The following is a 23,607-nucleotide window of genomic DNA, read 5'->3' as shown; positions in this document are numbered from 1 at the left end:
GTCTAACCGACGTTGGACTAAAGGCTTATTTTGTTTCCACGTATAACGCTTTTTGTCCGGGTTCCTTAGTCTCCATATATCTACTAGGTTAAAGTCTAACATTAGCTCGTGGATTTTGGTTACCACGTCTTTTTTTTCTGTTTTACTTCCATAGCTATCAAGTTGAAGACTTAATAGCACATTAAAATCGCCTCCCATAATAAACCTGTAGTCCTGGTCATAGTCACTCTCAAGTAAAGTAGTCCTAAGGTTTTCATAGAAGTCAACAGGGTCATGGGTATTGTTAGGAGCATAAATATTGATCAACAAAACGGGAGAATCTTGAACTAACGCTTCAACGATGACGAATTTGCCCTGGCTATCTTTCTTGACCGACTTCAACTCAAATTGAAGGGTCTCACGTATTAACACCAGAACGCCTTTGCTATGATTGGATCCGTGCGAATAATACATATCTCCCAGCCACTGAAATTTCCAACTATCAAAAACATCTGGCGTACTATATGTCTCTTGCAAAAAAATAATATCCGCTTTCTGGTTCCTAGCCCATGTAAAGATCGATTTGCGTTTGTTGAGATCACGAATTCCTCTAACATTCAAGGATAGAACATTAAAGCAAATGTTATTCATAAGAGTAAGTTGATAGATATTACATTCTTAAAATATGAAAATGAGCCGGGTATAAAAATCGAGTGCGGTTTGAATGAAATAAATTGGTATCTAACAGACTGCGATAAAACTACATGAACATAAAACGAAAACGAGAACGAAAACGAAGACTGAGGGCGAAAATAAGTTAACCAATCCCACATACCTCTTGCTCCAGAAGAACTGTTTACGAGCACGAACAAACGCCTAGTACATCATTCCACCCGAAACCCTTTCACCGGAATGTGAAAAAAAAAAAAATCAAACTGGTAGTGCCCATGAGGTATGAGAAAGAATATGCATAACGGATAAAGTAGAAAGTGACAAAAATGGCAGGAATTTTCTACTGCTTCTTAAATTAGCATTTTCTAGAGAAAAAGAATGATCATGATAGCAACGTTAACCCAAATAAACTTATTACATTTTACATTTTGACGTATTTACCGTTGATGTAAAGTTTGTCGGGCTCCGATCTACTAAAATAAGCACGTTTACCGTCCTTCCTGGCATTCTTTAACTTCTCCATTTGGAGCTTTTGCATCTCGTGGATTTCTTTCGGGAGGTCTTCATACATCTTGTATCCTGTTTCCTTGAGTTTACGTCCGCATTTGAGCACCCGTTCTCGGTCTGAAAATCTTATGAAACGCGCAATAATGATCCTTTCTCTTCCATTTTCCTTTCTAAGCTTGCCCATTCGGTGTACTCGTTGAAATTCGATGTTTTTTGCATCTTCTATTCCCAGGACTCTTTCAAAGAAATCAGTCAGCACCGCTTTTGTATTTTCAGTAGACACGTCGCCCCGCTGAATAGCTCCATCTTCTTCGCTCGAAGCGAAAGTTTCGGGGATGCCTTCAAATTTCAAGTTTTCGCGTCGACTGTAGGCCTCCAAGTATAACAGTTTTCTACGTGTATCGCTGACGTCGTCATTGTTTTTATTAGTCTTATTTTGGATCCGAGTGCTTCCATGACCTCGTCTTCGTCACACGATATCTTAGCCGGAGAATTTGACTCTTTCAGTCTTTTATCTTCTGGTGACGGCTCCGAATCACTGCGATAGCTACTTTTCCGTTTTGGAGTAATGAATAATTTTTCCATGGATGTTCAAACGGTAGTAAAATTGTCCGGTTTACGGAGCCTCGCAACGCACGTCTACATTCTGTGACGCTCTCCCCAGTCTCCCTTACCAATCTGGTAAAGCAGATAGAGGCTCAGGCACTCGAGCTTGCGATGATGATGACATACGGAAAATGCAGCAGTACAACCGAAGGGAGAATAAAAAACATCTAAGAGAAAGGCTAGAGGAAGTAAAGGACGTACTCCCTGATAACACAAGGAGAGCCGCTGTCCTTGCTACAGAAAAGGGCGCGTCTAGTTGGCTAACAGTTATCCCGTTAAAGGATATGAACTTTTCTTTAAACAAGAGAGAGTTCAGGGATGCCGTTCATCTCCGCTATGACTGGCACATAGCTGGCACGCCCTCCACTTGTATTTGCGGAGATGCTTTTACGGTGGATCATGCCATGGTGTGTAGACAAGGAGCATTCATCATCCAGAGGCACAACGAGCAGCGTGATCTTGAGGCTGATTTGCCAAACACTGTTTGCCACGATGTGCAAGTGGAAATCGTTCTCTAGGAGATAACGGGACAAGTGCTGACGAGGGGTATGAACCCAGCACCGGATGCCCGATTGGATGTTCACGCTCGTGGGTTCTGGGTTAGGCAAGGCTCTGCCTTTTTTGCCGTAAGGGTTTTTCCACCCAAACGCAGAGTCTTACAAAGATCTCACCATTCAGCAGATTTATCGCAAACATGAAGATGAGAAGAAGAGGTTATACGCGAACAGGGTTTTGGACGTTGAACGAGGGACTTTTACACCTTTAGTCTTCACTACTACCAGAGGCATGGCGGACGAATGCAAGCGTTTCCACAGTAGATTAGCGGAACTCATGTCTATTAAGAAAGGAGAGGAGTACAGCACAACGATTTCGTGGATACGTTCAAAAGTGTCCTTCGCCCTTCTAAGGTCCGCCTTACTTTGCCTAAGAGGTTCACGCACCACTAGGTATGTCCCTCTGAACATTGAACATTGTGACTTTGAGATCGAAAAAGAACAAGCAGGATTTAGAGAATAGTTTTTGTTTTTTGTTTGAGAATATTTTTAGACTTTTTAATATATAAGATGGATTTTTTTTTTATCTTCAAATAAGATTTCCATGATATTTCCCTTGAGCTAGGTTGAACTCGGAAGTAGTTAAGGATAAGATTAGGAAGGAACAGATTATAATCGATTGAATGTAATCATTAGAATGAAATAATTATGTGAAATGAGATCTATGACAGATTTAATCAAGTTTATACTATATAGTAGGAAAAGAATTTTAGTGAATTATCTTTAAGAAAAATTATTATTATTATTATTATTATTAAATTAAAAGACATTAATTAAAACTACCCCCAAAAGTTCTTTTTCTTTTTCTTAATGGCTGTCCTAAAATCTTTAAAGGATATCTTGTTCTCATACTGTCTGGAAGCAAATTGTATATTTTTGCTGCTTGATATCCGATGCTTTCAAGTCCGTAATTTGTTGTTCATGGTATAGGTAAGGTGAGAATATTCTTTCCTCTTAATTAATAACTGGAGTTACGAAGAAGGAATAGTTCTTTTAGATATCCAGGGTACGTAGAAACAAGCAAGCTCTTGAAAACTACCATAAGAATTTTGGGAAGTCTTCCGGTTAATAGGGATGCTATCTTTGCTTTCTTTAATAGTTCATCATAACTAGACATTAAATCATTGAAAGTAAATCGTAAAATATGTTTGTTCAAAGACTGCAATCTATCACAATTTTTAGTGCCCCAAAAATGCCAAATAACAGAGCAATATTGAAGGTGTGGTTGGATGAAAGCCTTGTATAAACGTAGCATGACATCTCTGGTATTAACAATTTTTAAATCTCTTAAAACCACTGGATTGTTTTTTAACCTGCTTACATATCTGTGAGATGTGACGAGTAAAGCTCAAATCCTTGTCAATAGTTACACTGTTATCAAATTCAAGTTTGTGTTCCAGTCGTGTGTTCAATGTTTTTAGGTCCTTGTCAGACAAGTACAACTGTTAATCATCGGCATAGACATTCAGGTTTGCCTACTTAATATGGTAGAATAAATCATTGATGTGAACATTGAAAAATATGGGACAAAGGAGACTTCCCTGGGGGACTCCTCTTCTCACCAGTTCCCATTCAGAAAACGTGTCTCCAATTTTAAGTGTGGTATTGTTGCAGAAAGGTAGCTCCTCAAGAGTTCAATGCTCATTTCGCTAAGATCATTGGCCTTGAGTCTGGCCAACAAGAGGGCGTGAGGAATGCTATCGAAAGCCTTTGATAAGTCCTTAGAAGCAATCGTTACAGTCTCTTTACTATCACGACTTCTCCAGTCTTCTGTCAGTCTTAATAGAGGTGTTTCGCACTGTAATTTGGTCTGTATGCAGAGATGAAATTGTTGCGAAGGTATAAACGAACTCCAAGATGACAACACAACGCTTTATTAAAAAATAATAACAGAAAGAAATGGCGAGGCACGATCAAAACACTCAACGACGCCCGGCAAATCCCAAATCCCAACAGACTCAGCGCAAACCGCATGGTTTTTATCCACAAAATCACTTGACAGCTGTCTCTCTTTGTCTCACAAAAAAGGCATAACACAAGGTAATGGCACGCAAAGTCACGCTCTTCTCAACATTCCTCCTACCCGCACTGAGGGGACTGCAGTGTGTATTACACGGTCAGTTTAACATTAAATGATCTCAACTAAGCTCGCTTTGAAAAAGTGATACCAATTTATGGATTGATCTCACCACAGTTTTGTCTCCTACTTAAACTTTCGCAACGCGCGGATGTCTGTCCTGACCAGGATACGTCCTAATGGCCACTGTGCTTGTGGCAGCTTTGGATCCAGAACCTACACGATGTCCCCTTCCTTTAGGTCCTTGACGACTTCAGTCCACTTGAGAGAGCGTTTAGAGTAGGTAAATACTCTTTTAACTATCTAGACCACACTCGAGAGATTAACTCTTGCACCTTTCACCATCTCTTCCTTGGATTGAATCTCATAGTACCAACACTCTCCGGTGCAAACTGTCCTCCCATTTGTCCATACAAAAAATGTTTGGTGTGGTCAGTTCTTCATCCGTGATATTACTGCTTCTCAGAACAGCATATATTGCCTTCTTAGCGGCTTCAAACAATATTTCATGTACTCCGCCGAAGTGGGAACCTCCAGGAGGGTTAAATTTCCACTTTATTCCCTTGTGTGTAGTCATACGCTGAATCTTATCCTTGTCCACCTGGTTTACAAGCTCCTTCAGTTTATTGTCAACACATTAAGAAAACTATCAGTATCGAGCCCCCACGCTACTTCAAGATGAACGACACGAGTCGCTAAGCATGTGAAGACACACAACCACCTCTTTAAGTAATAACAATAAAATAAGAAATGTTTTCTTTGACCAGGGCTACCTCTTCAGCATAAAATGCTGATATCAATAAGGGCCCTGCAAAAAATAAAAAACTAAAAAGCCTAAATACAGTCACCATCTTTAAAAGTAATTAAAAAGCTTGCGATCTATAGAATTCTAAAATACGAGTTTTAAAAATCATGACTCAGTTAAGATCCCTCAGTTTATTAGGAATATCATTAAAAAGTTTTGATCCATTAAAATAAAGACTTCCTTACAGTCTCAATTCTCACTTTGGGAAGCATCAAGTTCTTCCCACTTCCCTTCGTGTTGTGGATAGTTCTAAAAACCTTAAAATAATCTTTAAAAAACATTAGAGGGGATCCCTTTAAGCATTTGAAAGTTAAATTAATAGTATGCATGTCACGCCTCATAGACAAGGGAAGCCACTTTAAATTCTTCTCGGCGTCTGAATCTTTGGTCTTCAAGACAATCTTTGCCGCCCTTCTCTATACACAATCTAACCTATTACGTTCTATTTTCCCAATGCTGCTCCATGTAACTTCGCAATAATACATAACGCCCTTGGATGGTGGTGAAGGGAACTGCGTAATCTAATGCTGTCTCTAAGTGTTTTTACACTCATTGCACTCGTTCTCCCACGCTCTTTTCTCCTCGCGAAGGAGATGAGCTGCGATAACACAAAATTAGTCCCAGCACTATGATTAACCATCTCGTGGAAATACTTGACTGTCAGCCTTGTCACCCACTGACCCCTTGGCAGTATAACAGGAATCTCGCATCATACGGAAGGCTTTTCAGCAAATTGAAGTCGACCATTACACCGCATTACACCTAGATCATCCAACCAAGGACACACCTTGCTCAGCGAACTCTTCTTAGGAATTTCCTTTCCTTTTGACAGCGCCATGTACTCTTCGGGAAAAGCTGCTAACTGTGCTTGGCTAACAATTTCTTCCTCTGCATCTTCAATCTCTTCCTATAACAGTTCTAGCCCTGATACCTTCTCCATGGGGTCGCACATAATGTAGATTAGCAGATGTAGCAGTTCCATAAGCTTGCAATGAAGCATCCACAAATGTGACAACTCTCTCGTCGGCTACTTATTTTGCGTCTTGGAGACCCCTAGGCACCTGCACACTAGACAGGCTTCTGAGCTGCCCATACCAGCTTCCAATTCTACCAGCAACCTCATCACATATTACATCATCCCAGTAATATCCCTGTGACCAAGTCTCCTGAACAAGAACTTTAGCTTTGATGACAAAAGGACTGACTAAACCCAGCGGACCAAACACTGTAGCAACCTTTCTCGGTACATTCTGCTTTGTGGCAGAAGCGCGGTGGATTGCTCTGCAGTCGAAATGATAAGCGTATCATTTGTGCTAATTCAGGAAATTCCAAGTGTCTTGACAACAAGCTCCTGTCCTTCGGTAATCTGCAACTCAGTTGCTCTATCATCTTCGGGTGTGCCCTAAACAACTTCCGGAGAATTTGATATCCACTTTCTTGCTTTCATGCCGGCAATCCCCCAGAGACTGTCCAGCTCCTTGTACAACTGAATACCTTTTCCACAGTCTCCACACTATCAATTGAGTCATCCATGTAAGTGGATTTCATCACAGTTTCGGCTGCCAATGGATACTGATGTTGGTGTCTTCTGGCATTTTCTTGAACAACAAACTGAGCCTCCATTAGACACAATTACTCAATACTACACGACTGAACTCATAGACATCAGGTTTATGGCTGGAATCAAGGTACCTCCACAAGATTCGAAAGTAAAGACGATCACTCTCCTCAATTTCCACTTGCAGATACATCTATTTTATGGCTCATGCTAAAGCGACAGGGTTCCTCCTGACCTAATAAGCACAGTAAACAAATCTTTCTGTAATTTAGGACCTACACAAATTGCGTCATTCAACGAAACTCCATCTGTTTTCGCTGAACAGTAAAACACAATGTGTACTTTAGTTGTAGTCTTGTCCATGCGAATTACAGGAAAATGGGGCAGATACCAAACCTCTGGTGGAGATGGCTCCCCCAGCTCAACCTTTCGCAAGTACCCTTTTTCAACATAGCTGTGAATAATCTGCAAGTAATCTGCTCCAAGAGCACAGTCCTTCTTCAGCTTGCTTTTTTTTGTACCGCATAACCGAGTTAACGCAGTGTGACGATTTTCAGGCAGTTGAGGTTTATCTTCCTACCATGGTACACCCACTCTGTAACCTTTTCCAGTGTAACAAATAGATTCCTTAACTTTCTTTAAGGCTTCATTCTCCTCTTTCGTGACAATCAGAGTATCCTGGCCCTCCAAGCCACAGTTCTCCACCTCCCAAAATTTTCTCAAGGCACGATCAATATCACAGCAGACACTGTCAGCGCCGACATCGGGCTTTCTGGTAAACAAAGTGCAACTGACATGTGTCCTTGCCCCTGTCCACCGCCCTCCTTCTCACTCGGCGCATGAAAAGTTTTCCCTCGCCAATAAAGACCCAGCCGAATGTAAAGCCGATTTCCGAGTGGAAAAGAGGGATATTCCTTTGCTTCTTGACGCATTAAGAGTACCTCCTGTCTTCCAATGCCGCAATGGAACAATTTGCGATGGAGTCCAAGGCCTTGTATAATGCTGAAGAGGTTTGCTTACCCGTGCCGGTATTCCAACATGATTCCTATTTTTGGACGATGCGTGCCAGAACTTAGCATGATTAGTAATGAGGTTTTAGACTGGATGTACACAACTCATGGACACAAAATAACACAGTCGAATCACGACCTCTTAAATCCAGCTGCACTGAATCAGTATGCTGATGCCATTAGTAATAAAGAAGCAGCACTGAAAATTTGTTTTGGTCTCATAGATGGAACTGTGCGCCCCACTTCTAGACCGGATGCAAACCAGAGAATTGCATACAATGGACATAAACGGGTTCATGCGCTTAAATTTCAGTCTCTTGCGCTCCCAAATGGATTAATTGGCCATCTATATGGTCCTGTTGGTAGGTACATGCTATAAAGGAACACCCAATTCAAGTTCTTTGGTGCAATGTTCTAATTTTTAAAACTTTTTTCTTTTTTTTTTTCTTTTGAAAGAAGGAAGGATGCACGATGCACGAATGTTGGCAGTTTCTGATCTGTATGATGATTTGACAGATTTGCTTTCTGTCCAGCTGGAAGAGAAATGTGTTTATATGGGGTCCATCTCCAAGCCGAATTGGGGTTTTAACCAGGCAAATGGAAATTTTTAATGAAAAAAAGAGTGCAGTACGTGCATCTGTAGAGTGGTTATTTGCAGATATCATCAACTATTTCAAATTTCTGGATTTTAAAAAGAATTTGAGGGTAGGTTTAAGTCAAGTTGGTAAGTAATAACCTGCCTTTATTCTAGCACAACTGCTGAGTACTTTGGAGTCGACCCTCCATCATTGCAAGACTATTTTCGTTAATTGTAAAGTTACAGCTTGAGAACAAAACAAAAGCTACATATTGTACAAAAGAACTTTTAAGAGATACTATATTCAACATGTCTTGTATGACAAAAGGTGAAATATGTTCTCTCCGTTTCTCCATTTTTCAAAAATATAAGATATAACAGTTGTAGCAACACTGGAGCAATCAAAGGGCCTGAAATAACATTAGCCAAAAGAGAATGTTTATGTTAAGCAAAGCTCCAAGTTCAACAAACACAACAACAATTGCATCTGAAAGTGTTTCTTTGTAAACAATAACAACTTATTTGTTATTTTTGCAATAACGCCATCAAAACTTTTGACTGCTGCTGTTGCTGCTGCATCATCATCTGAGAGTTGAGTAACTGCTGTTGGCTTTGTTGCTGTTGCTGCTGCATGACTTTCAGTATGTCTGCTTGTTGCATTTGCATTTGCTGTTCCCTCAAGACCTCCATTTTCTCTCTTTCGTGTGTTTGATGCTCCCTCCTCATCTTTATGTCTTCCGCTTTCAGTCGGTCACTTACTTTAGCTCTATCAGCTAAGTATTCGATAGCATCATCTCCACTTCTTCGTTGACGCTTCGGCTTATCATCGTTTTCATCTGCTGATGAGTCTCGGCCTGGTCGTATTGAACTTTTATACTACTTGTTCCCTGTCTTTCCTGTAATTCCGCTTTGCCTTTTTTCTCCAACGCGATGATCGTATCCGTCTTCTAATTCCGTTGGCTCATTGGGAGTTATACCAGTTGCTTTTCCCTCGACTTGAAGTGTCTTCTGATGCTTGTAAACAAGAATTCCCACGTGGTCTCTAACTGATCGCTTATCAACTCTGAATTTCGGCACAGAGCATTTGTTCAAGGTGTCTGCTATTTTTCCCCGCATGCTGCTTCTTTGTGTGGACCCTTTCTTAGTTGTGAAGGGATTTACATTGACGACTTCTCTGCATAGAATGGCTTTATGGTCATATGTCCAAAACATTACTAAACTAAAGGAAGGTATAAAAACACACAAAGTTTAATAAAATTAAATTAAATAATTCCAGCTTAAATGTGCTAGTTTAGCGGCAGATGAACGCAATAAATCGAGAAATGCAACGGTACAAGAGACGAGGAAAGTATGCAGAAGACTCCTGCAATATGTCACCTCTTTGAAAATTTACTTCCGGCCGCGTCTTATAGCCGTCGCGTCTCGGATCTTAAAGTCCCTATTGCCAAATCAGGCAAAACACCACGAGGCCAGACTAAAAGATCAGCAATGACAAGGCGAGGAGTAGAGCTGAAAGAAAAGAGACTTGCATGGTAAACAAGGATGACAAAAGGTCACCCACCCATAAGGCTAACACTCTGACTCTCGGGCAACCACTGAAAATCGAGAGACATGCCTTGTAAATCTGCCTCTGGCCGGGACCTTCCAAGAAAAGGTCTTCTATACAAGGAAGCTCAAACACTCCCTTAACAGAAGACTTGAACTGAGAAGAGCTGTCATGCAAAAAGGGCCAAAAATAGGCCGAAGACCACTGTGGGACGATCAAAGTGCCGTAACCAGGGCAGACCCAGTTGTTCTCGACTCGCCAATCCTAGGTCAGGGCGTCAACGCCTAATAAACTTTGTCCTGTTTACTAGGCACCGTGATTGGTTGTTGATAAGTACTGATTTAAAAGGTCATTCAAGGTTGCATTGATTATGTAAACCGATCAATGTCCCAAAATCACTACAAGCGGTGCTTCTAGCTCTTGACATAATGTTCACACTCATCATCTGACACGTGTCACGCACGAATGACAAAGTCTCCCACACACTCCCCCATGCAGCATTGCGTGCAAGGGTGCATTCACCTAAGAGACTTAACGGTTTCAAGCTAAATGAAAAAGTTCTCCATAAATCAAACGTTTAAATCAAGTTCACAATTTTGAAGTTCAGCAAAAAAGGAGCTGTAATTCATTGTTCATCCTCAGCAAGGTCTTGGATTCGGGCTCTGGCAGCAACTGCAGCATCCCGTCTTGGCTTGAACACTAGTGCGTTTGGGTTCAGATCTGCTGTGGGAGTGTCTGTATGTGTCTCACAAGCCTGGTCACAGTTTAGCTCAAAGGGGTACAGGTGCTGAACAGGCCTTTCTAACATGCCATTTGCTGTCTCGAGTTGAACTGCGCGGATGATTCCGTCCTTCCCGGGATAGGTTTTGTCTACTACCGCCAGTGGCCAACTCCCACGATTCTTGTTTTCGGTCTTTATAATTACAACATCTCCAACGTTTGGCTGAAATTTGGCCGCTTTGTGTGTCAGGTTGTGCCGCTCCCATAAAGCTGTTAAATATTCTCTCTGCCACCGTCTCCAGGACTGTTCTTGCAGTTCCTGAGGTATTTAGCGCGTTTGCATAGGTCCAGTTCCTCGATCCTCCATGTTTTCTCGTCTGGCAACTGACTGGTTCGCTGGAACAGGAATGTTGATGGTTTAAGTGTTGGTAGCTCGACATCATCTTCTACGTAACTGAATAGGCGTCGATTAAATTGTGTTTCCACGTCGAGCAGTACCTCACTCAGCTCAGTCTAGGTAAGTATACCTCCCCCAATGACTTTGTACATTGCGGACTTAACGACTCCAATCAACTGCTCGAATTGTCCTCCACACCAAGGAGCCCGGCTCAAGTTAAATTTCCAGGTGATGTCGCAATCTTCAAGGAGACCTTGAAGGCGCTCATCGCCTCGCAATTGGCGAAGCCATTTCACAGCCTTGATAAAGGTGCCTCCATTTTCCGAGCAGATAACGTGTGGTCTGCCGCGCCGGGTGATGAAGCGCTAAAGAGAGGTAATGAAATTGCTTGTCTTTAGACTAGACAGTAATTCCAGATGTACGGCTCTGGACAGGCTACACGTGAAGATGGCTAAGTAAGCTTTCTCCTCGCTCCTCTTGCGTTGTTTGTACTTGATAGGACCAGCAAAGTCTGTGCCAATAACTTCGAAGGCTGCTCCACCATTTGTACGGTCTGTAGGCAGTGGTCCACGGGGTGGCACTGTTAAGGCTGAAGCTATGAAACGTTCACAGCCCTACCACGCAGATGGCACAGACTTCACTAGCTGTCTCAGGGTCGGGCCTGGATCCAGTACTGTTCATGAATCGCTGCCATGGTAAGGGACACACCTCCATGTAAGGTTTCGACATGAATCCTCTGTACAAGCTTCCTTGTAAACATGGCGTCTGCTGGCAGGTACACTAGGTATTTTCCTTGAATTCTTCCATGACATTCAAGAATTCTATCTGCGTTCTACCTGGTCTGTTCGAAGCGCGGTTTCCGCGAATCTTGAGACTGGACTCTATCTATCCACCAGTTCTTGGTCTCGTGAATGTCTTCGCTAGTTAGAGGTCCCTTACGCACCCTGTGAGTAGTGAAACGTCGCACCCAAGCTTGGATGCGAAGAGCTCGGCGTAAATCATGGTGTTCGAGGAGTTCGTCGAACACGCTCCGTTCTTGGTTTCAGGTTTTGCTAGGCTTAGCACTTCTCTGATGAATTTTGCCTCTTCTTCTGAAGTTTCTGATTTCATGGTAACCGGGTTCTTTGGCCACATTTCAGGATTACGCAGTCACGCTGAGCCATTCTACCAAAGCTCTGCGTTGGTAACCTGGCTTCCTTGACTCGCCAGGTCCGCAGGGTTATCAGTAGTGGGCACATGTCTCCACTGGATCTGTGGGTACTGTCTTACTTTTTGCGCGCGGTTAGAGACGAACTGTCGGTACTGGCCATTTCCCACAATCCAGTGGAGGGCGACGGTGCTGTCCAGCCAACCGTCGATCATGGGTATAGGTAGTTCTTTTAGTGCGTTTCTTATGTTGATGACTAAATTGATAGCCATGTGGGCGCTGATTAACTCCAACCTGGGTACGGTTAGTTCCCTCTTGGCTAATCTTGCTTTTGCCGCAACCAGGGTTTGATTGATTCCATCTTCTTGGTTTACGACTGAATACACTGCTGCTCCGACCCCATAAGTTGACGCGTCCCCGAACACATGCAGCTCAGTGGAGATGACTGGTTGTTGATAAGGTGCTAAGGGTGTGCGTGTGGTCACTTCCGCCGGAAAGGACTGCTCCCACCTTTGCCAGCGTATTTTCAGATTCTCTGGGATAACTGCATCACATGATACTATGCAGTAGCACGCTTCTCTGTAGATTTACTTCCCTTGCAGTGTAATGGGGGACGCCAGGCCGAGGGGTCGTACACTTTTGCAAGTTTGGCCAGTATTTCACGTTTTGTCGGTGCACTACTTGCGCTTGGGAACTGCACAGCGATAGTATCTTCGAATTTGTCCCATTTTACGCTCAATAGTTTTGACTCACGTGGCTTGACTAGTAACTGTTGTTTCGCTGTTTTTACGTAAAGTAAGGCTGATGCAATGAGCAATTTAACCGATTATGATGACTATACCATTAACGAAGCTATCTTTCAAAGAATTAACCTGTTTGGGGGGCCCCACACCGTTGACCGATTTGCTTGTTCCTATAACGCTAAGGTACCAAGATTTAACACTGAGAGTTTTTCAGAATGGCTGTGTAGTAGTAGATGCCTTCTCCCAAGATTGGGGGCACGATAATGATTGGATTTGTCCTCCAGTGTGCCTATTAATTAGAGTGGTAAAGTACATGGAATTGTGTAAGGCGAGAGGAACGGTCATCCTTCCCATGTGGAAGTCCTCTTGCTTCTGGACTTCTTTTGGTATAGACTGTGTGCAATGGAACAGTTTCGTAATTGACTGGGTGTTTTCACCCAAGTTCCCAGGTCTCTTTATCAGAGAGAAAACCCGAAACTCGCTTGTCGGTTCCAGACCCCTGGACTTTGATGCTATAGCCCTTCGAATTGATTTTCGCCGCCCCAGATCTCCCTGCGCTTACGTAGGCTTCTGTACGAAGTTCAGTAAAGACTGTGATCGTTGTAATTAGCCCGGCGGGCTTTTGTATTCACCGCGGAAGTTTTCTCTTCTGGGTGCAAATGTGATTTTGTTTCAGTCAATCCCAGCGTAATTGCTCTAAGTCCTTTGTACTTAGCTTATGGGTCGTTTGGCACTTACTCAGGCTTGAAGTGACTTAAATCATAGAATTGCTCGTCAATATTGCGTTATGACACGAGTTTGTGTCACGAATTTATTCAGTATTGTTTGAAATTAAAGGAACTCATTTGTGGTCCACTTTGCAGATTTCAGTTGTCTATGTATTCTCTGTTGGAGTTTGATTATTCCCGGTTATCCTATTTTCATTTATCTATTTATTTAGTTATTTTTAGTTAGATTGTACTCCTCACTTTGCCTTATTTTAACTCTCGTTTGGATATTTTTCATTCGGAATTTTGGGCATTCTGGGACGGACCGCTTCACGACTTGCTTGAGGGACTGAAAGATCGACTGAAGACGACTGTACTCTCTTCCAAAGCAAATGGGACTTTTATAGTATACAACCGAGCTTTCTGCGGATGGAATCAGTTTGCAAACGATAAGTTAAACGGGAAAGCCTTTCTCGCTAGCTCTTTTCATTTGGTTTTGTATTTACAACATCTTCTAGAGGAAACCCACTAATCTAGCGTCTTCTAGTGGAAACCCACTCCCCTAGCGCGGTCGATTCTGCTTTCTATGGCTTAAAACGGGCCTCTGACTTGGCAGGAATCCCCTCCCTAACTGATGACCCAATTGCTGAAGCCGTGAGTACGGCGCCCAAAGGGGTTCATGGTACCAGTGTCCTTAGTCGTAAAGAACCTATTTCGGCCCTTTTAATCCACGACATTAAGAAATCAGACTTAGATAACCCTGTAAAGTTGCGTAATGTTTCTATGTATGTTTTATCTTTTGCCAGTTTCTTTAGGTTTGACGATGTGTCTAGAATTAGAAGAAGTGATATTTCCTTTAAAGAAGGCTTCATGATTATTAAGGTTTTGAAAAGCAAGAATGACCAGCTTCGTAAAGGCGTCGAAGTCGTTATCTTACAATCGTCTAGTTCTGTATGCCCCGTTGATTTGCTTAAGAGGTATTTAGTAATGTTTAAGATACCCCCTGATTCCAAAGATTTTATTTCAAGCCCATTTCTAAAGGGAAGGGCTCTTGCAAGCTTGTTGCCCCTGATAAGCCCATTAGTTACTCTACTATTAGAGGGGCTTTTCGCTGGGACCTGCAAAGTCTCTGAGTTGAACCGTCCAAGTTGGGTTGGCATTCTCTAAGATCCACTATGATAGCAAATAATGGAGTAAACGACAGAGTTTTCCAACGACATGGTTGTTGGAAATCTGTACAGGCCAAAGACACATACGTAGACGATAATTTTGAACAACGACTGGAAGTATTGCGTTTTCTTGGGCTCTGAAGGTGTTTTCGTGTTCTTTTTGTAGTATAATATCACCTGGCCTCGTGCGTCTTGCCCAATTCTTTGTCAGTCTTTATATGCCTCGGATTGGTTCTCGGAAGGCTTCCCTAAATAAACGTATTTGGTGTACAATACTGAGGGTCTGGATGGGGTTTAGTGTCAAGTGTTATTTGGCCGTTTTTTTTAATGTTTAGTGTTAAAATGAGTAAAATTTTAATGTTAAGCGTTTAAAAAAAGTTTAGTGTTAAGTGTTAAAAGGTATTAGAACAGCGATTTCACTCAATAAAGGTCAATAAAAGTTTTACAGAGAAAGCAATAATATTAGAAAAAAGGACTAAGATTTGTTCAAACTTAGCTCTTATGATAAAGGCGTGCAAACTAGAAACAAAAGGAGAAGAGTCTGCGCAGAACTAACCGAACTGGTCAGCATGCATACTTTGTACTCATGCGCATAAGTTCTGTAGACACTCTGTGGTCAGCGGTTTTTCAGCAGACTTCTGCATGCAAAATGGCCGCCTCGTCCGCATCGGCGGGAATTGCGGAAGTATTGATCAACTTTTATAGATGTGGCGAGGAAGATGCTTTTGAGAGACATCGCAGTAGAATTCCAATCGGTATAGACCAAAGAAATCTAACGGACGCCAGGAAGCATATGATCAACTTTCTTGGTATTTCGCAAATGGCTACGTCGCTGGGTATGGGAAATTTCGAGCTGAAACTGTACCGGCTGGCCAGGAGTGCTCACGGGAAAACGAAGAATTTACGTATCCTTACGCAACAACAGTGGGAGATGGAAGTGCCACTCCTTGTTTCTGACGAAACCCAAAGTGAACTCAATAGTAAGTAGACAACTGATCTGTCGAATTCATAAAGTGCAGGAAACAGTTTTGAACTAATGATAAATATAACCACAACATATGTATTAGAAAATTGGGGGTTACAAATTATCCTTATTCGATCTTAGAAAAGGATAATTACTTTGAAGGTTATAAGTATGAAATACTAAAGTAAAATTTCCTCTTTTTCATCTTTTTTAAGTACATGTGGTACAGAAAATAATTAATTGGTCAGACAAGAAAATGGTGCTCGTACCGGGTGTGAAGCAAACTCCTAAAGAACCTCTTGGTACTTCAACAAGTTCTTCAGAAGATAAAGATCCAGAAATTGCCATCATAGACAATGAGCCTGGAGCATCAGATTCTGCGAGAAATAGAAGTAGGAAAAGAAGACAAGAATGTCTGGAAGATAAAGAACTAGTTCAAAATATTTTGCGAGACAATAAAGTTGTGAGAAATGTGCGTCAGAGGCATGAATTAGATGAGCTTCAAGCAGGTAAATTTTAATGAAATAGGTGGTTTTTGAATTTCTACTTTTACTTGTACTTTTACCTTTACTTATGTGTTTACTTTTATCTCGCTTAGACTTAGGGAAGCTTGCTGGAAGCTCAGCTCTTAATGAGGTGAAATTTACTTGTGGAGTCTGCAAGAAACCGTATTTTATCAGTACTAAGTCCAGCAGAACCACCCAAGGGAAGGTCAATTACTTCAAAATCAGTAAGTTTAAACTAATAATAATAATTCCGAGTGTATTTAGGTGATAGTAACTCTGGTCTTTTGTATTCAGCTGATCTTCTAAAAGACTAATGAATGTTTACAATTAAGTTGAACTTCCCTTATCACTTTTTCAATAATCCCCATGGTGGAGAAATGTAAACCTAGGAATACACTGTTCACCTTTGCTAAAAATTTGTCCTTTGTAGCACATTTCAATAAGTGCCAAAGAAATTACGAGAAAGCACAGCGTTTAGTGAAAAACAACCACACCCTGGACAGCCTTTGGAAAAAAGGAAATTGTGAACGACTTTCTTCAGCATCAAGCAGCAATTCCATGTCACAAGATGAACAGGAGGACTTTACTGGTGCTGATGCCATAGAAACAGGCTCTGACAAGTAAAAACCTTACTGAAGAATATATTGTTGTATAAAAGAACTTTTTTTTGGATGAAAATCTAGATTATTATAGAACTCATGCATAGACATGTCATTACCATGTACCAATAGATAATATTTGTTGTACACACAAAGATTGTTTAGCTTTTTCCTTAGATCTCAAAACCAATGTCTTTGACCAGCATTTGTAGTACTGCTGATAGAGTCTTAATGCATAGTTTTTGTTGATATTTTGAACTTAATGAAATAAAGCAGTTTATGTTTTTCAAATTGATGTTTGCACGTGTGTTTCATGTGTAAGAAGAAAATCATATTTTGCCAAAATATAATTGCATGGCAGTTAGCAAATAGTGGAACTACTAAAAACAATTGGCATTTGTATCATGATACCAAAAATCCATTACAAAGCTTAATATCTGGAGCATTCTCCATTGCTTGTAGTGTCCCAATGTTATATATGTTCTTCTTTGTTCCCCTTTTGAAATTCCTGATACTGGCCGATACTGTGAACACAATGAACAATGACCAGAAATGAATCTATATGTTGCGAAAACTATAATACATGTATGTGATAATTTCCTTATACAGTGATAGTGTTTACCTAAACGAAGATTTGGAAGAATCCGCAGACTTGTCTCAAAGCCATGATGAGACTGTCAGTTCATGTATTGAATCATGGGATGAAGAAACACATTGTGCTTTTGATGAAGCTGGCTATGTTGACCAGAAAGATTCAACACAGGATCCGGAGGGTCATGTGATAAGCGATGCGAACGTGGATGATGACTTGACATGTTTTAACTTGTGAGTGTTTATGTAACTAGAAAGATGGAGGACAGATGGTCCATTTGTGTTTGTAAGAAGTTACGAAAAATGCTGACCCTGGACTGCGTAAGGAATAAAGATCGGATGGCTGTAGAACCTATCGTGCGCATTACTAGAACCTCGGTACTAGAGGTACTGAGAGGAATAAGTTTGGTCGTCCACACAATAGTTCCAGAAAAGTATCGCTTTTGGAAATCCAATCAGAGTGGGATATGCAAAAGACCCATTGCGATTGAAAGTGGGGCTCAAGGAAAAGTGCTTGTGTTAGACTATGACTTCGAATCTCAAGAGGCTCGTCTCGTGGAATTACGTTTGCATCAACCAGTTGATGTTCACGTTCGGAAAGAGACATTCAAGAATGCAAGGGACCTTTGTTTTACCAGTGGTATAGTTTTCGTTTCTGAAAGAGGATCTGGGGCAATCCGTGTTATTGACTTGGAAGGCAAAGTACGTTTAAAGCCGGAGGGCCTGAAATCGCGAGCAGAACTACTTTCACAGCTGAGTCGTTTTAGTTTATCACAGGATGGCACAGTGCCAATTCTTCGGAAGCGACTCGCGACACATTTAAAAGCTTTAGCTGCACAAGTTAAGAACCCAGAAATCATCCAGCTTAACACGCCTTTAGTAAAACCAACGTCAATTTGTGTGGCGAGTACAGACATCCTTTTGTGTGCGGATGACGAGCAACAAAGGATTATTCAGTTGGAAGTAAGCTGCAATGGAGTTGCTGTCGTTGGTACTAGCATGCGAGAAATACATTATCCCGATGGCGTTTCCAGTATCGAATCTCTTTGTGTGTGGAGAGGGTCCGCATACTTGGCTGCATCTGGTAATGCAGGTGGGTTATACGATTGTGACCTGGCAAATTCAAACGTCAAACAGCTCCTGCAGAATTCGTCCGATTCATGCAGTGAAATCAAGAGGCTGTGTCATTATGGCGACGTAATTGTGTTCACTGACATCGTAGATAGGAAAGTCAAGACCTTCGATCCGAAAACCTCAACTGTTAAAACATTGATGGGCACTGGAAAAGAAGGAACTAATGATGGAACTGGTGAAACCTGTACCTTTGCGCAAGTCCACGGAATATGCAGTTTCCAGAATACTATATTGGTGTCGGACGTAGCTGCTGGAACGGTAAAAATAGTTTCACCGCTTACTGGGACAGTGTCCTTTCTTCAAGCCCTTGGGAAGCTGTACGACAGTTTTGGAATTGGTGCTCACACCGTAGACGCAGTATCACTATCCCTTCAAGATGCTGTGAACAATGTTTCATCAGTGAACGAATATATTAAAAGCACAGTTGCTACAGTTAAACAGCACTACAACATGAAAGAAGCAGCAGCAACAAATGGTCCCCAAGGAACTGTGTCAAAGAAAACTCAAGTCTCGTTAGAACTCCTTGAACAAGGTATGGCACGACTGCAAAATAACTTGAAGAACATAAATGAGGATTATGTTGGTGACGTTGACCTCCGTACATTACTGACCACTATAGCTGAAAACCTTCATGCAGTCTCCCACTTCAAAAACGAGACTTTTACAGCTTTACAGTATGCTCGAGACTTTGGAACAATTGCAAAAGAATCATTAAAAAGAACAACAAAATGGAGTGCCAAATACTTTAAACATGACAAATCGTTTTATCCAGTTCCAACATCTAGTATGGAGTTGGCAGATGTTGAAGTGATGAAGTCTCCAACAGCTGCAAGGATAGATCCTCTAATTGAAGTAGCGATGAAGGAGTTGGTGGATAAATTTCGTCCCGTGAGGCAGAGAACAGTGCGCAGTGAAACCACAAAAGACAAAGCCGGAGCTCTCCCACCAGCAGTGTATTACACTCAACCTCCTCATACCAAAGTAATGTTCCACAACGACCCAACTGTTGAAGGAGAAGTAATGGAACAAATTACTCCGCATATCATAGATGACGATGGGGACTCGCACACACCCAGTATCACGTTTGTGGACGATAGCACTATTGAAATAGTTGCTGTTGTTGAAGTGCCAGATCAAGAGGATGAATACGACACCGACTCAGGCATCGATGTGGATGATGACGATCACGACTCCTACCCCCACACAACAACACTCACCAGGTCCGGGCGCGCCATTCGCGCTCATTTTCGCCTTGACTTGTAGAGTTTGCACTATCGGGTCTGCGCATATACATTACCTTGTGATGAATCTGTGATCAAGAGTTAATTGCATAACAACCCGTAAATAGCGCCACCTTGGACCCTTGAAAGCAAACGATGAAGAGGTAGACCTAAAGAGACTTGGAGACAAACCGTAAAGAAGGAAAGGGGGAGTTTAGATTCAAGGCTTGATTGCTGCTAATACATGTGCTAAGAAACAAGAGGATGGCTAGTGAGGATGCAACAGCCTTTTCCCGGTAGGTAAAAGGAGCATGATGATGATTAAATAAACAAATTGTTCAAATGAAAGTTTGCGAAAGTGTGATAACGACAGAGGAAAATTTTAATTGTTAAGCATAATATACCCTTCTGCAGAGAAATAGTCTCCAATGATTTTCCATGATAGAGACATAAACAATGAACAACACAAAATTGCAATCAAAATGACACAGTATGTAAATCAATTGTAGCTGATTCCATATTGAATGCCCGCGTTTATCGTTATCAGTATCTGGCGCATTTTTTAGCCGTTTCTCGTTACATTTGTATCAATTTTAGTGTTTCAGAGAATTTTTTAGTGTTAGATGTTAAACAGCCCAAAATTTTAATGTTTGATGTTATAGAAGGTAAAATTTTAGTGTTTAGTGTTTTCGAGATACCCCCATCCAGACCCTCAATACTGTGTTATTTGTTGTGTAGTGGAGACAAAATATGGTATTTCTGACGTCTGAGTCTGCGAATAAGGCAGAAATAGATATTTTGTCGGCACAAGATACGACAAGGCCTGGGCCTTAGGCCCGAGCATCATGGGTAATGATGCAGTGGTATATAAGTGGAAGTATAAGTATATATAAGTGGAAGTGCAGTAGAAGTATAGCACGTGGTGTCCATCTAGGCCTCAGAACCAACCGTTCACCTCTGGCTGATGACAAATTTATTTTATGAAATTAGAAGATCCTCGCAGCTAAGAACACTACTGAAACTAGTAGTTGTAAGTAGGACCTGAAAAAAATTTCAGGCCCGTACGGGATTTGAACCCATGACCTCTGCGATACCGGTGCAGCGCTCTACCAATTGAGCTAACAAGCCAACTGGGAGCTGGTCAATGAATTGGGTACAAATAAACATCCGAGTGAATGAAGATTTAGATATATGAATATCTTCATTCACTCGGATGTTTATTTGTACCCAATTCATTGACCAGCTCCCAGTTGGCTTGTTAGCTCAATTGGTAGAGCGCTGCACCGGTATCGCAGAGGTCATGGGTTCAAATCCCGTACGGGCCTGAAATTTTTTTTCAGGTCCTACTTACAACTACTAGTTTCAGTAGTGTTCTTAGCTGCGAGGATCTTCTAATTTCATCTTTCCACCGCAGTGCAAATATGTGAATTTTCATATATCTAAATCTAAATTTATTTTAGTTTGAAAACATATTTTCTTTAACTGTGAAGCCTAGTAGGATGGGCTGCCAACTGCTCTGAGTTTGGGCCATGGTTCCTACCCAGATTTCCTGTCATTTTTTTCCCCAAAGGGGTTTTTCTGGCCTCTGTATAACCGTAGTTATGTCCTTGTAAGCGGTTGCCCATCTCTTTTAATCCAGACTTGGTGAAGTTTGCATGTTAGTAATATATACCTATTTTTTAATGTGTAAGGAATTGACTGTATATCAGGATTGCGAATATATGTATGTATACATGCCTCGGCCTATTTATGCCTCGGGTTGATTCTCGGCAGGCTTCCCTTAATAAACTTATTTGGTGTACACTACTGTGTTATTGTCGTTTAGTGGAGACAAAATCTGAAAACTGAATTTAGTGCTATGTCAAATGTGATTGGCAGTGTAGGGTAGTCCTGAAAAGGGCTGTTGCTGAGTACATTGAATAGCATTTTGGCAACTGAAGAAACCAAACCTTTCAGCTTGAAGATGCCTGTGTTTTTAAAATGTTAGTCATTTTCAACAACAATGGTCCTTTCCAAGTTCATTCTAATCTACTTGATTGCACTAAACATACCACTGAGACTGTTGGGTTCAATCCATTTAGTAAGTTTAGTTCAATATGAATTTGAGGAATTGTATGTTGTTATATTCAAGAGACAGTAACAATTGAGGCAAACAATGTTATATTTTGAAATTACAACTGTAATACTGTTCATGGTGCATTTACTTGTTTTTCGTTGAGCTTCGTTTGACTTCATGTTAAAATCTACTTTTATTAGCCATTTGCATTATTTTTGCTGATTATAGCATTGGTTACTTATTCAGGGATGATGGTTTTTGGAGGGCAGGTTTTTTTGGTGGGAAGAGGGCGAGGTACTTATACTCGCTCTTCTATTTTTTACCAGTTTAAATCAAGGCCCTGCTGTTGTTTAGAAAATAGAGAGAGGAATGGTAGATTACACTTTTTTTGTGAAAATGAACTTTAAGTTTCCAATCACATTTGATTTTAATTACATGGACCATGTTTTGTACTGGAACTTTAGCCACTTTCCCTCTTTACCTTTGCAGTTATGAATAAAAATCAAGTCTTGCTGAAAAATAACTTGACCCTTATATGCAAATTAGATATAGCATGAAGAATAGTTGTGAACACATGCTGACCATTCAAGCATATCAGCATGTGCAAAATTTAGAATCTTTGAACAAAGTGTATGGCTTCCCATTGTTCCTCACAAAACAATTATTTAATGATATCTAATTACCATGTAGCAAGGTAATAGGTGTAATTGCTCTGATCAAGCAAAGTATTCCTGTAGTGATGGAGGGTCTAACTGAAAGAAGCAAGATGTCTGATTGCCATAGAGGCATGTAAGGGCATTTCGAAGGAGGGCAGCGACAACATACATTTTGCCTACACTGCTAAGGCCAATTTTTAAGTTTTTTTTTAAGTCCAAGAACTTGAAGTAGTTAGTGATGTCATTGAATAGCCACTCTACTGATTCTCTAACAGTGCTCATTGACTGATTGAATTCCATCATGGGAGAAGTCAAGACTCCATTCCTGAAGGGAGCTATAAGGTTCGCCCTTAAAGGGTAAGCAGGATCACCATAAATACAATAAGGATTCCCCAAAGGTGAGTTTGCAAACGTCTGAAGGTCATTGAGAAGTCTTGAATCTGCAAGCATACCTGCATCATGCCTCCTTCCTTCTAAAAAAGAACAAATACAATCTTTTTATTTAAAAATGCTACAGGTTTGCTTTTCTATTATGAACATCCTTGAAATTAGAGAAAACTCAAATCAAGTGAAGTTCTGACCTACTGGGCCATATAGATGTCCTACGAGACCATTGGGGAGAGCCACACACTAAAACTTTAGAGCATGGACTCTCTTGTGACCATTATATACCGCCTGCTGATGTTCCCCTGGCCTGCATATTGGACGAACTGTTCGGTCAACAAATCCAAAACAGTTATTCAAGGCAGCTCCGTGGGCAGCAATAGCGTCGCTACATAGTTGAAGAGCTTGCGGCGAAAGAATTTCGCGATTCCACTGCGTGATTCTGTGGCTGTGTACATCATATACATAATCAAGTACTTGATTGCTGACCATGCTAAGTACAGGTGCTGGCCTCCCAAATCGAGGAAGCATATCGTTATATCTGCACAGATAAGCCAACCTTCGTAGTAGAATGGAAAGGGCTTCCATTTCACTCGCAACGGGTCTTTGGTAGCACGTAAAGCTATCTTGAATTTGGAGGACCTCTGGGAGTAGTGGAAGGTCACGTTTTCTGAATCTAAATTTTGCCACACACTCTGAATCGTTCATGTCTCCGAGTGAAAA

General features: G+C 41.3%; 2 protein-coding genes and 5 pseudogenes across 3 annotated transcripts; 4 read left to right on the top strand and 3 right to left on the bottom strand.

The window, feature by feature from the left end:
• The first annotated feature begins 1,880 nt into the window (after positions 1-1,880).
• On the top strand, positions 1,881-2,911 carry LOC149042725 (uncharacterized; annotated as a pseudogene).
• A 5,889-nt stretch (positions 2,912-8,800) lies between these two features.
• On the bottom strand, positions 8,801-9,557 carry LOC149042724 (uncharacterized; annotated as a pseudogene).
• A 959-nt stretch (positions 9,558-10,516) lies between these two features.
• LOC149042723 (uncharacterized) lies at positions 10,517-11,160 on the bottom strand (annotated as a pseudogene).
• Positions 11,161-12,425: 1,265 nt separating this feature from the next.
• Positions 12,426-14,915, top strand: LOC149042722 (uncharacterized; annotated as a pseudogene).
• A 299-nt stretch (positions 14,916-15,214) lies between these two features.
• LOC149042721 (uncharacterized) lies at positions 15,215-17,614 on the top strand. Of its 2 annotated transcripts, none has more exons than XM_089213466.1 (4): positions 15,215-15,754; positions 15,954-16,247; positions 16,337-16,468; positions 17,453-17,614. In XM_089213466.1, exons 1-4 carry the CDS (start codon positions 15,361-15,363, stop codon positions 17,467-17,469), a joined length of 837 nt encoding a protein of 278 aa, XP_089069592.1. In that variant the 5' UTR covers positions 15,215-15,360; the 3' UTR covers positions 17,470-17,614. The 2 variants fall into 2 exon arrangements, with proteins under 2 accessions (XP_089069592.1, XP_089069591.1); XM_089213465.1 differs by lacking the exon at positions 17,453-17,614 and adding an exon at positions 16,675-17,137.
• A 78-nt stretch (positions 17,615-17,692) lies between these two features.
• On the top strand, positions 17,693-19,831 carry LOC149042720 (uncharacterized). Its single transcript, XM_089213635.1, has one exon. It carries the CDS (start codon positions 17,693-17,695, stop codon positions 19,829-19,831), a length of 2,139 nt encoding a protein of 712 aa, XP_089069761.1.
• Positions 19,832-22,446: 2,615 nt separating this feature from the next.
• On the bottom strand, positions 22,447-23,607 carry LOC149042719 (uncharacterized; annotated as a pseudogene).

The sequence above is a fragment of the Pocillopora damicornis genome, chromosome 7, assembly GCF_964200805.1.
Source record: "Pocillopora damicornis chromosome 7, jaPocDami1.2, whole genome shotgun sequence".
Lineage (NCBI taxonomy): Eukaryota > Metazoa > Cnidaria > Anthozoa > Scleractinia > Pocilloporidae > Pocillopora > Pocillopora damicornis.
Note: the sequence above shows the minus strand (reverse complement) of the source record. Positions and strands in the feature narration are given on the sequence as shown.